This window comes from Octopus sinensis, linkage group LG11 (genome assembly GCF_006345805.1).
Source record: "Octopus sinensis linkage group LG11, ASM634580v1, whole genome shotgun sequence".
NCBI classification, from domain to species: domain Eukaryota; kingdom Metazoa; phylum Mollusca; class Cephalopoda; order Octopoda; family Octopodidae; genus Octopus; species Octopus sinensis.
Window position 1 is genome coordinate 38641203 of NC_043007.1, and position 22444 is coordinate 38663646.

Genomic DNA, 22444 nt, shown 5'->3' on the forward strand with positions numbered 1-22444 from the left:
CACTCTTTCCTCCTGCATCTTGCAGTTCACCTGCGACAGACTGGCGTCCTGTCTAGGTGGGGAACCTATATGCCAAGGAAACTGGGAAACCGGCCCTTAGGAAGCAGGCATGGCTTGATAAGGAACAAACAACAAAAAAAAATATACACTAGACATGTAATTCCATTTTTGGATATTGAGCTTGTCCATTTGCCTGACACTGGCAGGAACCTGTCTTCTTTGCTACTTACTAAAACATTAGTCTTTAAGTTTACCTTGTGGTCTCCAAGCCTAGGTTTTGCTTTGTTATCTGGAATTTCTTATCTAAATCTTCTATAGATTTAGCTATAAAACTAGGCCATCAACGTACGGGACTTCCTTCAGTTACTTGTATTGCTCCAAGCAAGTTCCTATTTTTAAATTTATTATGTCCAGTGGAAGGAGCAGTGCTCCTGGTCTAGGTTCATGTGTTGTTTCCCATCACTTTAGGGACACAGCCTTTTCTGTCTAACACATTGATTCACATAGTACACACATCTACCTATATTTAGCTGAGTGTGCACACACACAAAAGTGTTTCTGCAATTTCTCACAACAAAATGTCATGAGACTTTATTTAAACCACAGATGTGGTGGTTGCAAACTTCATAGTTACACTGCCATGCATCTTCTCATAATTATCATTATCACCATTTAATGTCCTTTTTCCCATACTGGTATGGGTTGGATAGTTCAGCATAAACAGACAAGCCAGAAGGCTGTGCCAAGTTCTAATGTTTTTCTTTGGCGTGGTTTCTACAGTTGGATATCTTTTAATGCCAGCCACTTCACAGAGTGCGCTGGGTGCTTTTTACATGACACCAGCACTGGTGAGGTCACCAAGTGCCTGCAAGACAAGACTCCTTAACTGAGTCGGGTGTAGAATTGAGAGAGAAGAAATCAAGAGTATCAGGAACAGGTGTCTTGTTGAAGAGGTGAATACTTGGATTGCTCATCTGAAAAGATAGAGAGATGTGAGGCCAAGGTACAAGGTGAATATGTGAGAGAGGATAGGATAGAAGAGCTGAAAAGGTGGGTTTTTTGGTAAGTCCACCAGAGTGAGAATTGTGTGACATGAGTTGGATGAAGAGAATATCAGTTCAGCTGAGGGGAAGTGAAGGAAAGATGAGCTGTTGGGGAGGCTTGATAGAACCTTACTTCTGCTGAGATGGACAGGTCTTCTCAAGCACAACATATTGTCATTCATCATGATTCCCTTGTCAACTTTTTGAAGAGATTCAACATATTGAGGTCTGTCTTCACCACTTCATCCCATGTCTTTGTGGGTCTCCCTCTTCCACAAACGTCTTCTATGTTTACTGATCAGCACTTCATTATACAGCTGTCCACATCCATCTGCATCACATAACCATATCAGCATGCACCATGTCTGGTGTCTGTTATGCCCATTTTTTTTTATCAGCACATTTGTACTTTGTTGTACATGCACGCTGATGTTGCACATCCATGGAGCATGCTTGTTTAATTTCTTTCTAGTTTCCACATCAACAGAGGTAATAGTTCTCTGAACTTTCTCCAACCAACTCTTATTCTAGCAACTATACTTTCAGAGCATCCACCTTCACTGCTAATTAGCTCACCTAGGTTATAGAAACTATCTACTACTAGGGAGCCTCTTGGGTTTTCCAGAACATCTATTTCCTGAATGTTCTTATTGATTATTGCTCATTTATATCTGCCATAAATAAATTCTACTTTCTCTGTTAGTCTTCCTGTGATTCCACAGTACCTCTTAAGTGTCCATAGTTTGCACTGAGCGCTCTATATGGAATTCATACCTACTCTTTTTCTTTATAAAGAACAAGGCCAAGGGATTGTCTGTTTCCCTATTAACTGAAACTTGGGTCAGATTTAAGTTCATTTTAAGATCCTTTGATTCCAGGTTTTGCTTCCAAACCTGGAATTATATTTCTAATTCTACTACAGTATACATATAATGTACATGTCCATCCATATTTACATATCTCTGTATATTAATACTGGCTGGTGCATATTTTTGGTGCCTTAAAAGTTAGACCTACTCTTGGGTATATTTTGGGTGCTGATTCCAAATATATCATCAGTTATAGTTTTGGAAATACAGCATACATTTTTATATATGCCAGTGCATCTTCTTGTCTGAAATAAGCTATCCCAATTGCACCTTACATTGTTTTAATAGCATCTGTTATATAATTAATATTTATGTTATTTCTGTATCAAAATACATGATTGATTAGAACTGATAGGGCAAAACTAAAGATATATTTTGAATCAGCACTCTGAATATATCCAACATCTAATGCACCAGAGTGTTTGGTTCTGTTGGGGTTCCTAATTTCAATGCATGAATGGATATGTCAGCTTATAAAGAAGTAGGTGGTATCTCTAAACCTTAGAAATGGCAGAGACAGAAGACAGTGTATCTGTGACCCAGAGACTGGAACATGTCTGTGGGTGACTTTATGACTAGTATATACTTGTGTAGAAATGGCATTTGAAGTGCACATTTCTAAAATGAAAAACGTGGTTTTCATTTCCAGACTTAATCAAATATGATCTGGTGTGTCAAAACTGATGGTATATTTGGAATCTTAATCCTGAATATACCGAAGAAAAGGTATGAGTTTCAAAGCACCAGAGAAATTTGGCCAGTGTAATAGATTTATATGTATGTGTGCCCATATTTGTATTATCTGATGATTGCCTCATCCTGTCAGATGATAACCATCTATCTTGCATTCAGCCTTATTGCTTTGATTTACTTTCATCCTTGTATGTGTGCAGATATCCATCACCATAGGAGTTTACAAAATGCAAAATGGATCAAGAAATGAAATGACAGTCATCTGTACATCATTGGATTTAAGTGACAAAAACTCTTTTGCTACTCTCTCTATCACCATAGCAGGTTCCAGTGACAAGCTTTGGAAGATGACTGGTACTATTTTGATTCTGAGTTTTATGTCAGAGAATCTGTCTCTTAAAGGAGCTGCCTTCCCTGCAGCTTTGTCAAAAGTAGTGGGAGGCTCCTTTACCCTTGGGAAATTTATTTAATTCATAGATAGGACCCTGACAGGTACTTATATCTAAAGTTATCATTAATTTTGTTCATTCAGATGTCTTCAAATCTTCTTGTACATGTTAGATTTGGTATTATAACCTGGAGGACTACCATGTACTTAATTTCTTAAACATTTTGTTTATACTACTAAAGCAATTGGTTTGTATTTTATTGTTGTATTTCACATGGTACCAGTCAGGGCTTCTTGAGTCACTTTATAGCATAGAAGTTGTAAATGACTGCATGAAAAGAGCAGTGGGAGAAACTATAATTGATATGAAAAAGTGTTAGAGGTAAGAATAATGGAAGAGAGACAATGATGGCAGCTGCATGTTTGTTGGAGAGAGAATTGAGAGAGGAAGAGTGTTTGATAGTAATAAAAATGGGGGTGATGGTTGTCAATAGTGAGTAGTCCTGGGGAGAGGGTGTGATGACTGGCAGCGCAAAAAGTATGTGATGGGTGTATCAGAAAGAAGCTGATTCAATGCAATCCTTTATGTGTAAGGATAATGATGGACAAAAACAGAACAACAATAAGGATGGTGGGCTAAATGAATATGGTTCAGTCCAATGTGATCCCTTCCTACATGAACAGTGGTAGACAAGGCTAAAGTGTTAGAGAGAGAGAGAGAGTGGAAAGCTGAAAGAGACTCAAGACACATTGTGTGAATGACTCAGTGTATGTTTATTTCACTGTACTTGTACAAGTGGGCAAGTCTTCTACAGCACTGCTTGTTGCTAATCATTTTGGTCCTTTATCTCCTCTGTGAGCTCAGCATCCTAAGATCAACCTTTACCACTTCATCCATATCTTCCTAGGTTCCATTCACTTTTATAACCTTGCACTGTATGCAGCTGCCATCCTCCATATGCATTGCATACTCATACCAGCACACTCTATTCTCTTTCGTACTACATCTCGTGCCTCTTACAGCCAAATTTTCTCTCAACTCATTTGTGCTCCATCATTCAAGTTAACTAACAATACATATCCAGTGGAGAATGCTTGCTTCATTTCTTTCTAGTGTTTGTAAATCCTCTACATTCCACTTTGTGTTCAAAACAATGCAATTTGCTATTTACTTTGTGAGAGAAAACCTTTGTTACCAGTAGAAGCTATAGCTCCCTAAACTTCTCTCAAACTATTCTTATTCAGGCTACTTTCCTTTTGGAATACCCACCTCCACTGCTAAATTAGGGCATAAGAGAAATAAAGTTATCAACTACTTTTAGGGAGCCATTAGGGTGTTTGCTATAAGTGCTTGTTGCTCTTGGGCCTCTGCTGCAAATGGTGTCTACTTTCTTCATGGTACTATATAATGCAAACTCTTGAAGGAAGTAGGCATTGTATGTGACTAATATGTTCCATTCATAGTTTACACTGTGTAAACCCTATAGAATTTCTACCTACTCCTTTTCTTCATATCAAGCATAGCCAGTTCCCAGAGTCGTAGTAACATTCTGTTTTTGCCCTAGTTATTAAAACTTTATTCTTTGCTAAGTTTGAGACCATTTGTTTCTAGGTTTTGTCTCAGTATCTGAAGTTCCTTTTCTAATTCTACTATAGATTCACTTACGAATATCTGGAATTTCTGCTCTAATTCTACTACAGATTCAACTATGAGAACTAGGTCATCAGCATATCTAAGTTGGGATTACCTATTGCTGTCAAACTGAACCAATCCAGTTTGTTTTTGTCTAATTGTTTTTTATTAAGAATAAGAGAATAGCATTGATAAACATGTTAAAAAGTAGAACTTAATCTATAATCTGTGTGGAGACACATTTTTCTGTACAGCTTCTGTTTACCACATTTCAGTTACATGGTATTGATCAATCTGTATCTATGGTAAAAGACTTGCCCAAGGTACTGTGCACTGGGAGCAAACTTAGAAACACATGGTTGCTAAGGAAGCTTCTAAACCACATAGTCATAGCTACACCTAAATTAATACTTAAGTTTATGATGCACCTGTACTTTGAAAGGAAAGTATGTTGTTTTGACTGTGATAATCCAGTTTCTGATCTGAAAATTTTGATTAAAATTCTTTCATCCAAAGTGGCCTTTTCCAGTTTCTGATCTGAAAATTTTGATTAAAATTCTTTAATCCAAAGTGGCCTTTACTAGAAGACTTAACTATGTTAATATACACCTTATACATTATATAATACGGTATATGGGGAAATTTTTGTTGTCATATTATTTTACTATTTTCCTTTTAGTTGTATTGTTCTTTAAAAAGGCATGCATACTTTATAGGGATTATGTAGGAAAGTTTCAGTTGTTCTTGGTGAAGTAGGGGCCAGTAAAAGTTGAGCTGATTGGTTTAAATCATTGTAGGTTTTTGAAACTAATTAAGTAAATTCTTTGTTCTTGAATACTTAAAAGTTTTTAAAAAGTGAAAAACTTTATATAGATGCAGGCATGGCTGTGTGACTAGGAAGCTTGCTTCCCAACCAAGAATGTGGTTTTGGGTTCAGTTCCACTGCTCAGCATCTTAGGCAAGTGTCTACTGTAAGATTTGATAAATAGAAACTTTATATTACTCAGAACATATGAAACAGGGTTAACTAAAAGCCTGAAAACAAGCATGGATGTTTAGGACAAATTCATAAAAATTCTTTAGACAGATAATGGGTTAATTGGTGCAAACTTGACTCAGTAGAAATGGAAATAGATCTCAGAGAGCCGTTGTTGAATGTAGTCATTTTGTTAGTAAAGGTTTTGCATAAGATATACATACACCCTCTTAAGACAAAAAGTATTTACATTATTGTTCTATGATCATTTTTACTGTGGTAGCTTAACCCTTTCATGACCAACCCGGCTGAAACCAGCTCTGACTCTGAGTACAAATGTCTTGTTTTCACAAGCTTTTAATTAAAATCTTCCAGACTTTAATCACAATTTATGTTCCTAACACTAGCTTTACGATAACTAAGTTATTTTACTAAATTCTTTGTTCTATTTAAAGTAATTGAAAGAAACACAGAGCATCTCAAAATAAATACAGTAAGAAAAGGGTTGATAAGATGGTGTTTCAAAATAGAACATTTTGCATATTGCTTAATTATTTTCCTACAGGATATTCTTCCAATTAACTTCAATTCTGAATTAGGAATGGAATCTTTTTTTGTCAGTTATGCATACTGAGGCAAGCAGAGTTATGTACCAAAATCAAGCATAACACAATGTCTGGCTTAATCTCTTGACTTCACAAGTAAATTGTCAGTAGCTAACGTTTTAAACCTTGCAGCCATTGTGAATGTAATGATTAATGCATTGTGTAAAGATTTGTGTACTTTACATGCTCAGGGTGGCAGTAGTAAATAGGATTCTAGGTCTGGTAAAAGGTTTTGATATTTGTTACTGATCATTGCCACAATGAAACTGTACATTTAATTGTAGTTTTTATTTAGCCTCAGTTCAGCACAGATTCAGCAAATTTATCATGAGATATAATGTCTTGGACAACAATATTCAATATCCATCTTTCAAAAAATCTTTTTGTTGTCTTGACATTGCATGATTGTTGTAAATGAATGCAATTTTAAAATTAATGTGTGTAGCATAGGTATGCAAAATTATAAACGTCTGTAAGTTCATTTAAGAGAAACTAATTGACTAACATTAAAGAGTAAGGTACCACATGTTGAAGTACTTAAGCTTGAACACACTTCAGTGGATATTCAAGCAATTAAATATTAAAACTGAGAATAAATAAATTCAGGTTTTGCCTCAAATGTTGAAGTTGATAATTTAACCCATTATTTTACTGAATTCAGTTGAAACGATTCCAATTATAATATTTAAAAGTGACATAACGTTTGAATATGGCAGTTGCTTTGTGGTGTTTTATCAAAAAAAAGTTTATATTTGGTTACCTCCCTTTATGTTCTGAGGTTAAATATCATCGATTAATAGGTCTGCTTAGTCTTTCACTCTTCAAAGGACAGTAAAATAATTACTAATCAAAAGTTGACTATACCAAGCACATGATGTCCCAGCATAAGCATTAATTCATCATCATCATTTTATGTCTGCTTTTCATGCTGGCATGGGTTGGATGGTTTGACAAGATCTGATGAATCAAATTGTGTTCTAACATCTAAGCTTTAGCATGGTCTCTACAAATGAATGCCTTTCCTAACACGATCACTTTACAGTGTATTGGAGGTTTTTTTTTTTTCCTTTATTTTCATGGCACCTTTGGTTCACCAAACTGAACTCCCTAACTATTTGATCATTCACTACCAATAAGTCCAAAATTTTAACCCTTGCTTGGCAACTTGCAATACTAAAGAGCTCCGACAACTGAAAGGAAAATGGGAGAGAGAGAGTAAGAGTATACAATGATTTTTGGCAAGGTGATAAGAGATACAGGTTTATTTTCCAAGGAGAGTGGTAGTGAAGAGAGTAATAGAGTTGACACTGTCGGGGGCAGAGGGAAGAAGTATGGACGGGATTTGTGTGAAGGGTTAGAGAGAGAGAGAGTGAAATAGTAAAGGTGATTGGGTAGGTTGTGTAGGGGATCCAATGCTATTTTACATAAGGGCAAATATAGGTAGAAGGAACCTCCATTTGGTTACTTAATCTGTTAGAAATAGTAGCCCTACTCTTCCTTTGAACCTAACCCTGCTTTTGGAAAATAAGTGAACAAAGCATTAGATAATGTAGTCTTAGACCTAAAAAGTAAGAACAGAACCCTATTAATTACAGGTCTGTCTGATCATGGTTAAGTTTATCTCTACAGATTTTCTGTAGAAATTTTTCGCCAGCACTGATTTGTTATGACATTTCATATCCAAATATGTTTAATGCAAGCAAGAATGTGATTGAAGATGGAAAAATAGGTAATGTGTAAATATGCATATAGCAGGATTTCTTGCTCCTTCTTCAACACCACATCCAACCCATTAACCATTCACAAACTCATTGCTTAAATAGCCACTAAACATAAGTCTAACATTATTGAATATACCAATTTTACATATTAAACACTTTCCTGGCAGATGGTATATACATGTAGGGACACTATTACATTAGGCAACCATAATATACTATACTACAAAGTATATTAAACACTTCATAAATCAATACTGTGTTCTATGGTGTTCGCAGTGCTATTAAATCATTTTAAGGTTATTTCTAGATAACCTTTTTCATAGAAATCGTAGCCAGCATGGATTTGTTATGATGTTTTGTATCCAAATATGTCTAATCTAATTCTTGCTTCTTTTTCAGCACCTTCAATTGCATTGTTGTCTACATTAGATGTATCTGGATACAAAACGTAACAAATCAGTGCCGGCTAGCACTGCTAATACAGTAGGACACATTTTTGACTGTGTATAGTATATTATGATTGCGTAACAAAATATGGTGTTCCTACAAGTATTTGATTGTGGTTTCAACCATTATACTGTGACTAAGTTCAGAGTGAAGTTCACCTTCAAATTATGCTACTTTTAGTTTAAAACCTTTAATTACTATTTGTATGTTTAATAGAAACTTTTGAAATTGTACTTGTTTTATAAACAGTGAAAGGTCAACAACTAAATAAATATCAAATATTTGTTTAATTATTGTATTAGATTAATTTGTTTTGTCAAACTAGTAACACTTTAATTGGTCTGATATTTTTCTTGTTGATATCTGCAGAAATAAATTTTGAAGTATTATGTTTGTAGATCTTGTTCCCAGAAATGGCTTTGGCTGTTGGTGCAATTAAGCATTTTTTTTTCTAGTTTATTGTTGCTGTGTTGAATAATTATAATCTCTGCCTCTATGTAATGGGTTAACCTTTTCGATACCAACTCGCCTGGGACCATCCCTTGGCTCTGTGTTAAAACCTCTGTTTTTAAGTGATCAAAACTAAGACTTTCCATAAAAATTTCATGTTCATCATTATCATCATAGTTCTAAACGCCAGCTTAATCACAGTTATTTTACTAAATTATTAATTATTTTCAAAATTAATTGAAACAAACGTTGTGTATTTCAACAGAAATATAGTAACAAAAGGGTTAAAATTTTGGACTTATTGGTAGTGAATGATCAAATAGTTAGGGAGTTCAGTTTGGTGAACCAATGGTAATTACCACTCTTACATAATTCATAATTAAGTGGTCTGTAGTGGGAGAAAACATATAACCATAAATAATTGTTCCAACAATATATTTATAGCCATACTTTGGATATCTGTCCTATACACAATTACTTTGAAAGGAAAAAAAAAGATGTAAAATAAATATACAATAAAAAGTATATGGCGTGGCTGTGTGTGTGATTACAAAGTTTATTCTGAGACTGCATGGTTTTGAGTTCCTTCTTAATATGTGGCACCTTGGGCAGTGGCTTCTAATGTAGCTTTGAGCTGACCAATGAGTGAAACTGATAGATGGAAACTGCACAGAAGACCGTTATGTGTGGGTGTATAAGTCTGTGTATATATTATGTGTGTATGTATATACATGATAAATATATATGTATATGTGTATATATATGTGTTAAAAATGTCCAATATGGCAGTTGAATTGTAGTGATTCAGCACAATATTTTGTATTTGGTTACCTCCCCTTCATGTTCTACGTCATATAAATGTGTTTATACATGCATACATATACATACGTGTGTGTGTGTGTATGATAATGTGTATGATTATTTATTTCATCATGTCTTGACATTGACACTATTTGGGCTACAGTGATGTTATGTTTACATCTTCTTAGTTTTGACATATGAAGACTAGCAGAATAAAAATAATTGAAAAAAAAAAATAAGAGTTGATGGTGAGAAGGCTATGTGACCATATACTGCTTCAATGAATCTCATCCAATCCATGCCAACACATTAAAAGTAAACATAAAAATGATGGTGACAATGTCTAAGTTAATTCTAAATCTACTTGGGGACAAAAAAGAAAAAAGCAAGACGAAAAACTAATTTGTATTTTTTAGTTCAATTTCTTTCTTGAAATTGAAAGCAGATGTTAAAAATAATCTTGTTTTTACTGTCTGACAGCATTTGGGGGTATATGTTATGTATGTATAATGTGTTAGCCATATACACAAACATATGGATTCCTGCTTTGGGAAATATATTTTGCTATCAATGTTAGTGAATAATAGATCTTAATCATGATTGTTTTAACATCCACTTTTCCATGCTTGTATGGGTCGGATGGAATTGATCAAGGCAGATTTTCTACAGCTGGATGCCATTTTTGCCAATCCTTACCTGTTTCCATATAAGGTAATATTTCTCCTTGGCTGGACGTGTTTTTCACAGAAGAATAGAAATGAACGACACTGTCTGGCAGTGATACTTACATACAACACACATGTGTGTGCAATGAATTTCTTTCAGTTTCTGTCTACCAAATCCATTCAAAAGGCTTTGGTCAGCCTGAGGCTATAGTAGAAGACACTTGCTCAAGGTGCCATGCAGTATGATTGAACCTGAAGCCTGCATGTAAATTTCTTAAATAATAAATCTATTATGTTATTGCAGTTAAATGGTTAGTGATTAGATCCATTATCTTTGTCACATTATAACAGTTTTATTTCATTAAAATTTTATCTCAGTTCATAATTTGAAGCTAGAGAAAAGTAGAAACATTTGGCAGTTTCTGCCATTTTTGAGGAGGAACTTTTTAACCATACATAGGTGCATGATGATGAAGTTTCACAAGCCACACAGTTTCATGTTCAATTCCACTGTACAGAACTTTCAGTATCTGTCTTCTGTTATAACCCTGAGCTGACTAATGCCTTGTTGGTGAATTTGTTTGATGGAAACTGTAAAAAAAAAGTCTGTTGATATGTATGTGAGTGTGTATTTTTGCATATGAATGTGTGCTGATATTTCACTTGTCACATTAAGGTGGTGAGCTGGCAGAATTATTAGCATGCTGGGCAAAATGCTTAGTGGCATTTTTCCTGACTTTGTTCTGAGTTTGAATCTCACCAAGGTCGACTTCGCCTTTCGTTCTTTCAGATGTTGATAAAATAAATACCAGTTGATTACTGGGGGTTGATGTAATCAACTAGGCCTCTCCCCCATAATTTCAGGCCTTTCGCTTATAGTAGAAAGGATATTTCACTTGTTACTGAGTGAAATTGATGGTGATGTTTCCATTCTTTGTTGACACTATAAATAGTTGTTTTATACTTTCGATGACCTGTGGAATAAAAAAAAAAAAAGATTTCTTAGCTTGAAAAACAAATGAAGTTTAATAAAAGAAAGAGCATCTTGGTGTAAAATCCTGTCTCAATCAATTCCTGTCTGAAGTATTCTAGCATGGAAAAACATACTAAACAAATGAATTAAAATCTCTGATAGAATTTATATCTGATAATCATTTATCTTAGCTTTTTACTTATTTCAGTCATTGGACTACAGCCACGGTGGGACACCACCTTAGAAGGTTTAGTCAAACAAATCTTTCCCAGTATGCTTTTATTTTTAAAGTTTGGTATTTATTCTGTCATTGTCTCATTATCTTTTGCTGAGCTGCTAAGTAATTGGGATGTAAACAATTCAACACTTGTCAGGCTGTGAGTGGAGCAGTGTGGACAAAGTCTCACTCATATACATGTAATAAGGTTTCGCATGACTGTAGTTAGAGCTTTGCTTCCCAATCACATGCTTCGGGGCTCAGTCCCACTGCATGACTAAGTGACAAGTCACACAGTGAGAATAGTTAACTTTATTTAAGAATGTGTTTTACAGACCTGAATTAGACATATTCATCATTCTTAGATTATGGTACAATTTTGTGTGCGAGTGTGTGTATCAAATAACATTTCCTTCTGCTGAAGACATTACTTTTCCATCAATAATTTATTTTGCTTAAAATTGCAAACGATGGGTTTTTTCTTCTTTTGCTGCCCTGTTAACTATCATTCCCTGCCATCCAACATTGAACAAACAAGAAAGTAGATACCACTATTTTTGTCCAGTTGGTAAGCTTGATTGATTACTAAAAAGAAATCTACAATTCCGTCTACGAGTACTTGTGAATTGGCGATCACATCTACAATTGGTGTGCGTGAGTCTAGTGAAAGTGATTCAGAAAACAATTATAATAATAATTTTTATTACAAATGATCTTGACATTCTTTATACTTTACATAAAATTTCTTTACATTCTACTGTTGTTTTGTTGCCATTTATTTATGAGTATTATAAATTTTATAGGTAAAATATTTTTCTGGGAACAAATCATGATTTATAACATTGCTCTGCTTTACGAGTGTCTCTGGGAACTCATATATCAAGGCATTGCTGTATATCATTCACATCATAATCAAAATACAATAGGTTTCTTTACTCATAGACTAATTTAGAAACTAGCACTGGTTTGGTCATGTGATGTGGATGGATGTAGACAGCACCATAAAGAAATGCCAATCACTCAAAGTGGATGGAACTCTTGGTAGAGGGTTATACAGGAAGACATTGAATGAAGTTCTGAAGGATGACCTCTGGACACTGAACCTTATGGAAGGGATGGAGATATCTGGCACTTTGCTGTCCTCAAGAAGATCCATTCTCCACTGTTGAAGTATTAATGCTGCTCCCTCTGCTGAGGAGGATTGGCATGTAAAAAGCACCCAGCACACTCTGTAAAGTAGCTGCCATTAGGAAGGGCATCCAGCTGTAGAAACCAAGCCAAATCAGACTGTAACTTGGTGCAGCCCTCCTGCTTGCCAGCATGAAAAACGGACGTTAATTGATGATGATGTGTCTACAATAGTTATACAAAATATCACGCATGTAGAGAATATTTTTCTTTTATTTCCATTCATTTGCAATTAAGTTGTAATTAGTTAAAGTATTCCAAATATGTCACAGTATGTGACTGGTGTATGCTGAATATAACTTCATTCATTTTAAAGTGTTGTGAAAGTTATAGATTTGTTCTTAACAAAGATGAAGCACGCACGAAATTCTTTAAAAAATTAGTGACAGTATCATTTACATTTAGACAGAATAGTTCCTGTGTAGAGAAAAATCTCATTCATTCTAGAAACTGTAGTTCTGTGGTAACTTGGGGTTCCTTACAGATCTTTTCTCAATGACTTTATACATTTCCTATAATTTCAAGTCTGGCTGTGTGGTAAAAAGTTTGCTTTCCAACCACATTGTTTTGAGTTCAGTCCTACTGCATGACACCTTGGGCTAGTGTCTTCTGCTACAGCTCTAGGCTGATGAAAACCTTGTGAATAGATTTGGTTGATGGGAATTGAAAGAAGCCCATTGTATGTATGTGTGTGTGTGTGTGTCTTTTTGTCTTGACATCGTGTGATAGGTGTAAATGACAGTCACTGTCATACAAGCAGTGTCACTCATTTCTGATATTTTGCGAGAACAGGTCTCGCTGTGGGTAAATATTACCTTGCTTGGAAACAGGTGAGGTTTGGCAACAGGAATGGCATCTGACAATCTCCATCATCGAAAACTTCATCCAACCCATGCAAGCATGGAAAAAAGAGGGATGTTAAAGTAATGATGATGTGTGTGTTTTGCTATGTGGACCTGTATGATGCTAAACTGTTACTGCATCGTCAGGGAAAGCTATTTGGCCCTTTCAAATCCTCTTCTCCCTCTCAAAAGAAAAAAAATAAAATCAATGTGTTTGGTCTCCATTATTTTAAATGCTGCCAACAGCACTTACCTAAGGCAGCAAGCTGGCAGAATCGTGAGCATGCTTTGCAGCATTTCTTCTGGCTTAACATTCTGAGATCAAAATTCCACTGAGGTCAACTTTGCCTTTCATCCTTTTGGAATTTTTAATTCTTGGTGTCGATGAATCATTTTCCAAAATTTCAGGCCTTATTTTGTACTCAAAACAAACTTTTATTTTATTTCTATTTTTCTCTCCTCTCTTTAAATAATTTTTTTTTTATTACTTCTGAAATTGAAATGTGATTAATTTTTTTTCTTTCTAGGCTGACCATGATTTGAATGAATTGAAAATGTTGATTGAAGATAGCTGTCAGACAACTTTGGTAATGTTTAAAGGAAAAATATTTTTGAATTTCTTTCTATTTTGTATCTTTTAATTTGCATTTTGATTAATAGTATAACTGGTAGTTTTTTCTTTTTTTTATATTAAATGCAAATGACCAATATTCCTAAATACTGGTAATCCCTGAGGACCCGAACAAGTCCATTTCATCAACTTAGTTTCAGTTAGCTGCATGAGGCTGACATATTTTATGACCACCCCAGCTTAATGGATCACTCTCTGGCCAAATTCCAACTCCTTTCCTTTTTCTCTCTGATAGATGTTGCCTTATGAAAAATAGTTATGAAATATCATTTAAATTTTAATACTTATTATAGTTCCAGGTCAGTTCTGATCAAATAGAACTTAGTTAATCATTCTGTTTACTAATTGTAATCATTCTCTCTTTTCTTTGATTTATATGATAATTATATATATATATATATATATATATATATATATATATATATATTATATATATATATATATAATCATCATTGCTTAGTGTTCGCTTTCCATGCTGGCATGGGTTGGACAGTTTGAGTGAAAACTGGTAAGCTGGGGGGGGCTGTGCCAGTTCCACTCTGATTTGGCAAGGTTTCTATGGCTGGATGCCCTTCCTAATGCCAACCACTCTGAGAGTGTAGTGGTGTTTTTTACATGCCACTGGCACGGGTGCCATTGACCTGACGCTGGTATTGGCCATGACTATGGCCTCACTTGGCTTGATGGATCTTCTGAAGCATTGCATATCACCAAAGATCTTGGTCACTTGTCATTGCTTCTGTGAGACCCAACATTCAAAGATCGTGCTTCACCACCTTATCCCTTGTCTTCCTGGGTCTACCTCTTCAACAGATTTGAAAGGCCCTTTGCTACCAACAGAGGTAGGAGCTCTCTGAACTTTGCCCAACCTATTGTTATTCTAGCAGCTATGCTCTCAGAGTGTGTGTGTATATATATATATATTATATATATATATAATATATATATATATATATAGTATGTAAGAACAGGTATGGTTAAAAAGTTTGCTTCCCAACCATGTAATTTTGGGTTCAGTCAACCAATGCCTTGTGAGTGAATTTGGTGATCAGAGACCAAAAGATGCCTCTCTGAGTGTTGCATGAATGTGCACATGTGAATGTATTTATGTGTATGTTTGTGAGATTTAGTTTGTATTTCATTATCTACAGGTGCTCATTTGCTGATTGTAAAGGAAAGGCTTGTTCATATGATGTTGTTTTGTTGTTTGTTTCCAGTTCTCCATGTAAATTCATGTGGCTTGTTGTTCAGTGGTTGGTGAAAGGAAAGGCATCTAGTCATAAAAAAAAAAACTCTGCTCCAACATACCCTTGTCAGACCCATGCAAGCATGGAAAAGTAGACAGTAAAATAATGATGATAATATCGATGTATTTAAGACTACATTGTTCAATGTGTTTTTAACCCCTTTAGCATTCAGTTTATTCTGTCAAATATAATGCTTATTTAGTGACATTGTTTTGAATGAATCATGCATTATCTCAGCTTCAAGATTTTGAGGATGTGACTATTTTTAGAATGACAGTATAAGGTAGGTGTGAGAGACTGGATCTGGCTGGTTTGAACAAAAATCAAGTAGAGTATTTGGGCTGGATATGGCCAGTTTAAATGCTAAAGGGACTCAGATGTTAGAATGTGATTTCAGTAAGATTTGGTTGCTATTTCTAGGTGGTTGATCAACAGAATGGATGCTCTCTTGTTGGCTCAAATGGCTCCATCCTTGGGGTGTTTTTGTCCTTTCTTTCAAACTACTAACCCAAGTGTACCAATCTCACTCAAACAGCACCTTTTATGTACAACCAGTGCTGTCTTTATCCCGTTTTCACCCACTACTTTCCTTCAGAACAAGTGAGACCATAACCCGTGGCCTCTACCTGAGATTTAGCCAGTCCGCTTATGCATACCTTTCCTTCATGGGACACAAAACTCTACTTGCAAAGACCTGTTGAGGCAAGTAAAATCGAAATCGATCAAAATCAATGGAAATTGTAGTTGTGATACCAGTCCCGGTGGCACGTAAGAGAACCATCCGAACGTGGCCGTTGCCAGCGCCGCCCCAACTGGCCTCCGTGCTGGTGGCACATAAAAAGCACCAACCGATCGTGGCTGTTGCCAGCCTTGTCTGGCACCTGTGCCGGTGGCACGTAAAAAGCACCCACTACACTCACGGAGTGGTTGGCGTTAGGAAGGGCATCCAGCTGTAGAAACACTGCCAGATCAGACTGGGCCTGGTACAGCCTCCTGGCTTCCAGACCCCAGTTGAACCGTCCAACCCATGCTAGCATGGAAAGCGGACGTTAAACGATGATGATGATGAAATTTAAAAAAAAAAAAAAAAAGTTTTTATTGATAACACTTGTTAATGAAGCATCTATTTCATTTCAGAAGATGAAATTTCTTATTCTTGAACAGAAGTATCTTGAGTTCTTAGAAGAAGGCAAGAACTTGGATGCATTACAGTGTTTACGACATGAATTAACGCCGTTAAAATTTAATACTGAACGTGTGCATGAACTTAGTACGTAAGTAAACAATTTTTTATGTTTTATTTTTTTTTTATGTTTGTTTGTTTCAGACAGGTAACTTTGAATGCAAGCTTTTGTTCCTGTATAAGTGTAAACCAAAAAGGTATACAGTATGTTTGTAAGTTGATTCCATCTCTCTCTCTCTCTCTGGATTTAACGCTATTACCTACACTTTGGGTGCTTTTAGTGAAATTCTCTTTGTTGTAGTCTTCCATCTAAGAAGTTCCTCCTGCTACTAGTCTTTGAAGGCTATGCAAAAAGGTCATGACCTGGCCTATTCTCTTCTGATTTCCCCTTTAAATACTAACCTGCCCGAGACAGCCTCTAGTTCTCTAATACATCCAGTTTTGAAATAATCTAAAAATCTTGCATCAAAATTTCATGTTAATTCAAATTCCAAATACCAGCTAAATAATGATTGTTATTTGGCTAAATTCTTCATTATTCTAAATATAAATTGAAACAAAGGCAGTGAATTTCAGTGGAAATATGATAACAAGGGTTAAACTATAAAAAAAAATATTGTAAATAACTATTGGCCATACAGTTATGGATAAGAGATTGAAGTATTTTCTAGCCTTGAAGAGAAAAGCCAGTCTTTAAGGTGCAATTCTAGCTATGCAATTGATGTACAGTCACCAGGAAAGATCTTTATTGATAGTGAGACCCAGCATTTGAAGCAACTGTGAAGGCTGTTGGTGTTTAGGGGTGGTGGTCTAGTGGTGTTTTCTTGATATGAATATTGCTTGATTTTTTTTTTTACTCTTAAGAGACAAGATTTAGCATGGCTCTATGAAGCTTGCTCTCAAGGTCTCCATATATGAAATCAACGCAGAGTTAGCATTTGTGTCTAGCTTGTGTTGCATTGGATGATGTATGGTTAGAGAAAGACATTGAGGAATGAAAGATCATGTCATTTGCATGAGGGCGGAAGTTGTTGAACTTAGTAGCAAGTAACGTGCCATGATAGTGTGACCTGATAGGGAGCTACATACCGAACAGATTGAGCAGTCTTATGATTAACGGTATTCCAGCTGCAATAACCATGTTTTAGGGGCCTTCTAGAATTCTATTATCCAATGTCTCTTTTTTTCAAAGGAGAGCTTGGAATATGTGATCCAAGGGAGATTTGATTACTAGTTCTAACAAGTCAAACAACCATGCAAACACTCTCTTGTTGGCTCATGTAATTCATCTGAATATTGATAGTTGACTCAGCTGAACTCTGCTGCTTAAACACCTCTTAGTCAGACTAATCTTGTTCTGTCTGTCTTTCTTGGCCTTCACATCCTGTATCGACAGTGGCTCTTTTTTATTCCTTGCCTTCTGCTATCCCACATGGATCTTTCTCCTCTATCACAGTGACATATACTTCCTTAAACCATTTCTGTACCACTTCATTTTCTCTTTTCTTTCTCTGTTAGTTTCATTCTTTTATTATTCCACTTGTCTTTTTTTCCTTCCCCTTTAGAAAAAAATGGCTGTTGGTTATTAAGTCAAGGGGCTGGACAGATGACGATACTGTCAGTTGTAAGTCCGAACCTTACTGTTATTACAGGCCCAGTTTGTTAACGCTCCTGCTCAGGGAATATAACCTTTATTTTAGAATAAAAAAAAAAACTGAGATATTTAATGTGCACACTTATGCATTGTATGCAATATTGAGGTCCATGGGATTCACGAGAAGCTGTCACATTTTGAAACTGTCCAACCTATGGAAAACTAATCACTAGGTTGTAATTTAAAAAAAACAGAAAAAGCTTCTCAACTTCGTACGAGTTATCTACCTTGAGTTGTGAGAATGTTTTATTATAAAGCCATAATGATTTTTGCATTTGACACTTTTCTATGGCCATTCAAGTGCCCTTCTATGCCATATGATGAGTACAGAGGGGCACTTGTTCCTTTGCTCCTATGAAGTGGGGGCTTGCATTATCTCAAGGCTCATTGAATCTGATGTTTTTTTATTAGTTTAGTTAAGAGGTTGTATTTGACTGCTGCCATGCTGGGGCACCATCTTGAATGATTTTTTTAGTTGAACAAATCGACCTCAGATTTTTGTTTTCTAGTACTTATTCTATCAGTCTTTTATGCTGAACCACTAAATTATGTAAACACACCAATACTGGTTGTTAAATGGTGGTGGTGGTGGGACTAAGACACACACACGTACACCACAGGCTTCTATCAGTTTCCGTCTACCAAATCCACTCCCAAGGCTTTGGTTGGCCCAAGGTACCACGTAGTGGGACTGAACCTGGAATCATGTGGTTAAGAAGCAAACTTCTTATCACATAGCCATGCCCGCACCTGTATGGTTAAGGTGTTTGGACATGACAGTGTGGTGAAGTTAATTCTTACTTCATATTTCATTGGTCTGTAGCAGGCATGGCCTCCATCTGTGAAAACAGTTGCTGCAACAAAAACCCACTTATAAAATATTGAATATGTAAGATGATGGAGTGGGCATACAGAAACCATTTCCCTAAAGCTTTCCTTCTATCATCTTTTATAATATCACCATGATCACCGTGACCGACCAGGCTATCAAATGTTGCTACACATCGCTGGTCACAATGCGCTTCCCATTGTTTTAGCCTTCAAATGACGCCACCCCGCTGGTTAAGCGAGCAGGCCAACAGAAGAAAGAGTGAGAGAAAGTTGTGGCGAAAGAGTACAGCTGGGATCACCACCACCCCCTGCCAGAGCCTCGTGGAGCTTTAGGTGTTTTCGCTCAATAAACACTCATAACGCCCGGTCTGGGAATTGAAGCCGCGATCCTACGACCGCGAGTCCTCTGCCCTAACCATTGGGCCATTGCGCCTCCACCTTTTATAATATGAGGTGTAGTAATTTAATAGATTCCAGTGTGATAGTTCAGCTGTTTTGTTAGTGATTAACCTCATGTCCGAGGTATGATTTTTTTTTTCAAATTTGACTGTGACAATTCATCCAACCTATGTCAGTATGAAAAATGGACATAAAACGGTTAAGTATCCTCGCTAAATAGATGTGAATCCAATCTTGTTAGAATTGCTCCAAGTTGCATTAGCTGAATCTTTATAAACTATTTTATTATCTGCTTGATAAGGAAGTAGGGTTAATTGAACAATGTGTGTAAGAGAGAGAAACTGTTGAAGAGGGTTTGGGAGAAGGAGCAGGTCACTAAAGACAATTATTTTTATGAGATACAAAAAGAATAATAGTATAACTTAAAATGTTGTAAATTTTGGAAAGCTGGCTTGTTCTTCCATCATATTGTAGCCTTTCAACAACTGGCATGGGATCAGCAACCCTCCCCCTGTTAACAACTGCTCACCCCATTTAGTCAAAGAGGCTTTTCCTCTACTCTCCCCCACCTTTAGTTTTCTCTTTATTCTTTTTCTTGCCTTGCAAGTATGTATGTACATATATGTATGTGTGTAGATATATACATTATTATATGAGTGAACGCCACATATCCATTTCCAAGTAAGTTTATCGTGATAATTTTGATGCGGCTCTACCTTGTACTGTTCTCTCTCTCCCCCCTTTCGTTTTCTCTCTCTTCTTTTCTCTAATTCTTTTTTCTCCTCTTCTCCCCCTTTTGATTTTTCTTTCTCATCCTTTTTTTCTCCCCATCACTGTTTTCTATCTCCCCCCTCTCGTTGCTCACATGTGACCATCATCCATCTTTCTTATCCTCACGTGATCATCTTACTTTTCCTTCAGTCTGTTGTACAGATCAGATGCATTCATACCTGTCTCCTCTTTTATTTTTTCTCTCTTGAAATGCTTGAAATGAGTAGATAGGCAGCCAACAACTGATGAAGGGTCATTCTTTATGTTACTTGTCTTGTTTCACATTTGTTTCTCTCATTGCTTGCATACCCAAGTTTGTCTTCATATTTCATGTTTACATTTTGTTGACGCCCTGTACCCATATATGTATACATGAATATGTGTGTATGTACATATATGTATGTATATATGCATATATATATATATATACATACATATATATTTTTTATTTATATTGTGTGTGTGTGTATATATATATATATATATATATATATGTATGTACATATATGTATGTATATATGCATATATATATATATACATACATATATATATTTTATTTATATTGTGTGTGTGTGTGTGTGTATATATATATATATATATTATATATATATATATTATATATATATGAGCACATGTGCTCATGTATGCACACACACTTGTACATGTCCAGAGGTATGAGATAAAGAGTACTCAATGCATGTTGAGTTTATTTATTTTAAAGAAGCTGATTATTAACTCGCTGATTAGTTTCTTGCTATGTGTCACTGGTCAGTCAACAGAAATGGTGTACCTGGAAGAGATTAGCATTTAAATTTAAGAAATTGTGTACAATGCTTATTGAAACCTGTTAATGCTTTGCTCTGCTCAATGTTTTACCTTTATAAGGTTTTATATAAGAGTGAAGGGTACTGAATATAAAGGCATGCATGTGTAATGGTTATATGTGTATATATATGAAATATGTGATATGCCAGAACCCCTCATCTATATGATATGTATTTATTACTTTGTTGTCTAGGTATATGATGTGTAATAATCCACAAGATTTAAGAGAAACATCCGATTGGGAAGGGAAAGGGATTGTTTCCAGACAAAAACTTATTGAAAAATTACAATGTGAGTGGTCATTTTTTTCATACGTTTTTAAAATGTTCTTTTAAAAACCGTGTTTACTTTCTTTTTAATCAGTGATACAATGTTTTGAGACTTCATGTAGCAGGTAAAAATACTGAAATGTGATTCCTTAATCAAACCATACCTTAGAACAAAAAAAAACCAAAAAAAAAACGTTTTATATTACATATTGCAAGCAAGCCAGGTCACCAACATTGACTGGTTCCTGGTTAACCAACAGCTTATAAATCTGTATTTTGTCGTTATTGTCACCTTCAGCTTTTAGAAAATATTTTTGCATAATAAAACTAATCCCACGTAGATGTACTACACCTATTTACATTCAAATTTCTGCCATGATAAACGTCTAATTTGTACGATTTATTTCCCTTTGAAACTATAAAAAATGCTAAAATCCCAAATAAGCTATTTTGTGCTTGAAGTTGCTGAATTTAAACACCTTTGCAAATAAACACCTCTCATGGATAGTCATAGGGTGTTTATAGCATGGCATTGATCTTTACATTTGTTGCATTGAATATCATTTTCACTTCTACTGATATCAGAAATGTTAATCTATGTTTTCTGTAACAACTTTCAATATTTTGAGAGAGAAAAAATAGCCAAACAAAATCAAAAAGAAAACTTTAGGTGCAACTCAGGAACTAATTAGTTCCAATCGTATTCTATGTCATTTTTGAAAAAAGAAATTGTGTGACAAAAAGAAACCATTCAAATTAGCCAATATATAGCAAAATTGCATACCAAATGTTACTGATAATTGTAAATTGTACATCTATACTGTGGCAGCGCGTGGCTTAGTGGTTAGGGTGTCAGCATCATGATCATAAGATTGTAGTTTCAATTCCTGGACTGGGCGATGCGTTGTGTTCTTGAGCAAAACACTTCATTTCATGTTGCTCCCGTCCACTCAGATGGCAAAAATGAGTAACCATGCGATGGACTGGCGTCCCATCAAGCTGGGGAACACATAGGCCATTGAAACCGGGAAAGCGGGCCCATGAGCCTGGCTAGGCTTTAAAAGGGCACATTTATTTATTTTTATTACATCTATTCTGCAAGAACTAACTAGGGTTGTAATAT

General features: G+C 35.6%; 1 protein-coding gene across 2 annotated transcripts in view; it reads left to right on the forward strand.

Moving 5' to 3' along the window:
• The window catches only part of LOC115217187 (WD repeat-containing protein 26), a 47599-nt gene that overhangs the window by 8124 nt on the left and 17031 nt on the right, over positions 1-22444 (forward strand). The window contains exons 3-5 of one of the 2 annotated variants that reach the window (XM_029786821.2): positions 14039-14098; positions 16530-16663; positions 21246-21343. In XM_029786821.2, coding sequence (XP_029642681.1) covers positions 14039-14098; positions 16530-16663; positions 21246-21343 — 292 coding nt within the window. Of the gene's footprint in view, positions 1-14038; positions 14099-16526; positions 16664-21245; positions 21344-22444 lie in introns of both variants that reach the window. The other variant, XM_029786820.2, reaches the window with a different exon arrangement.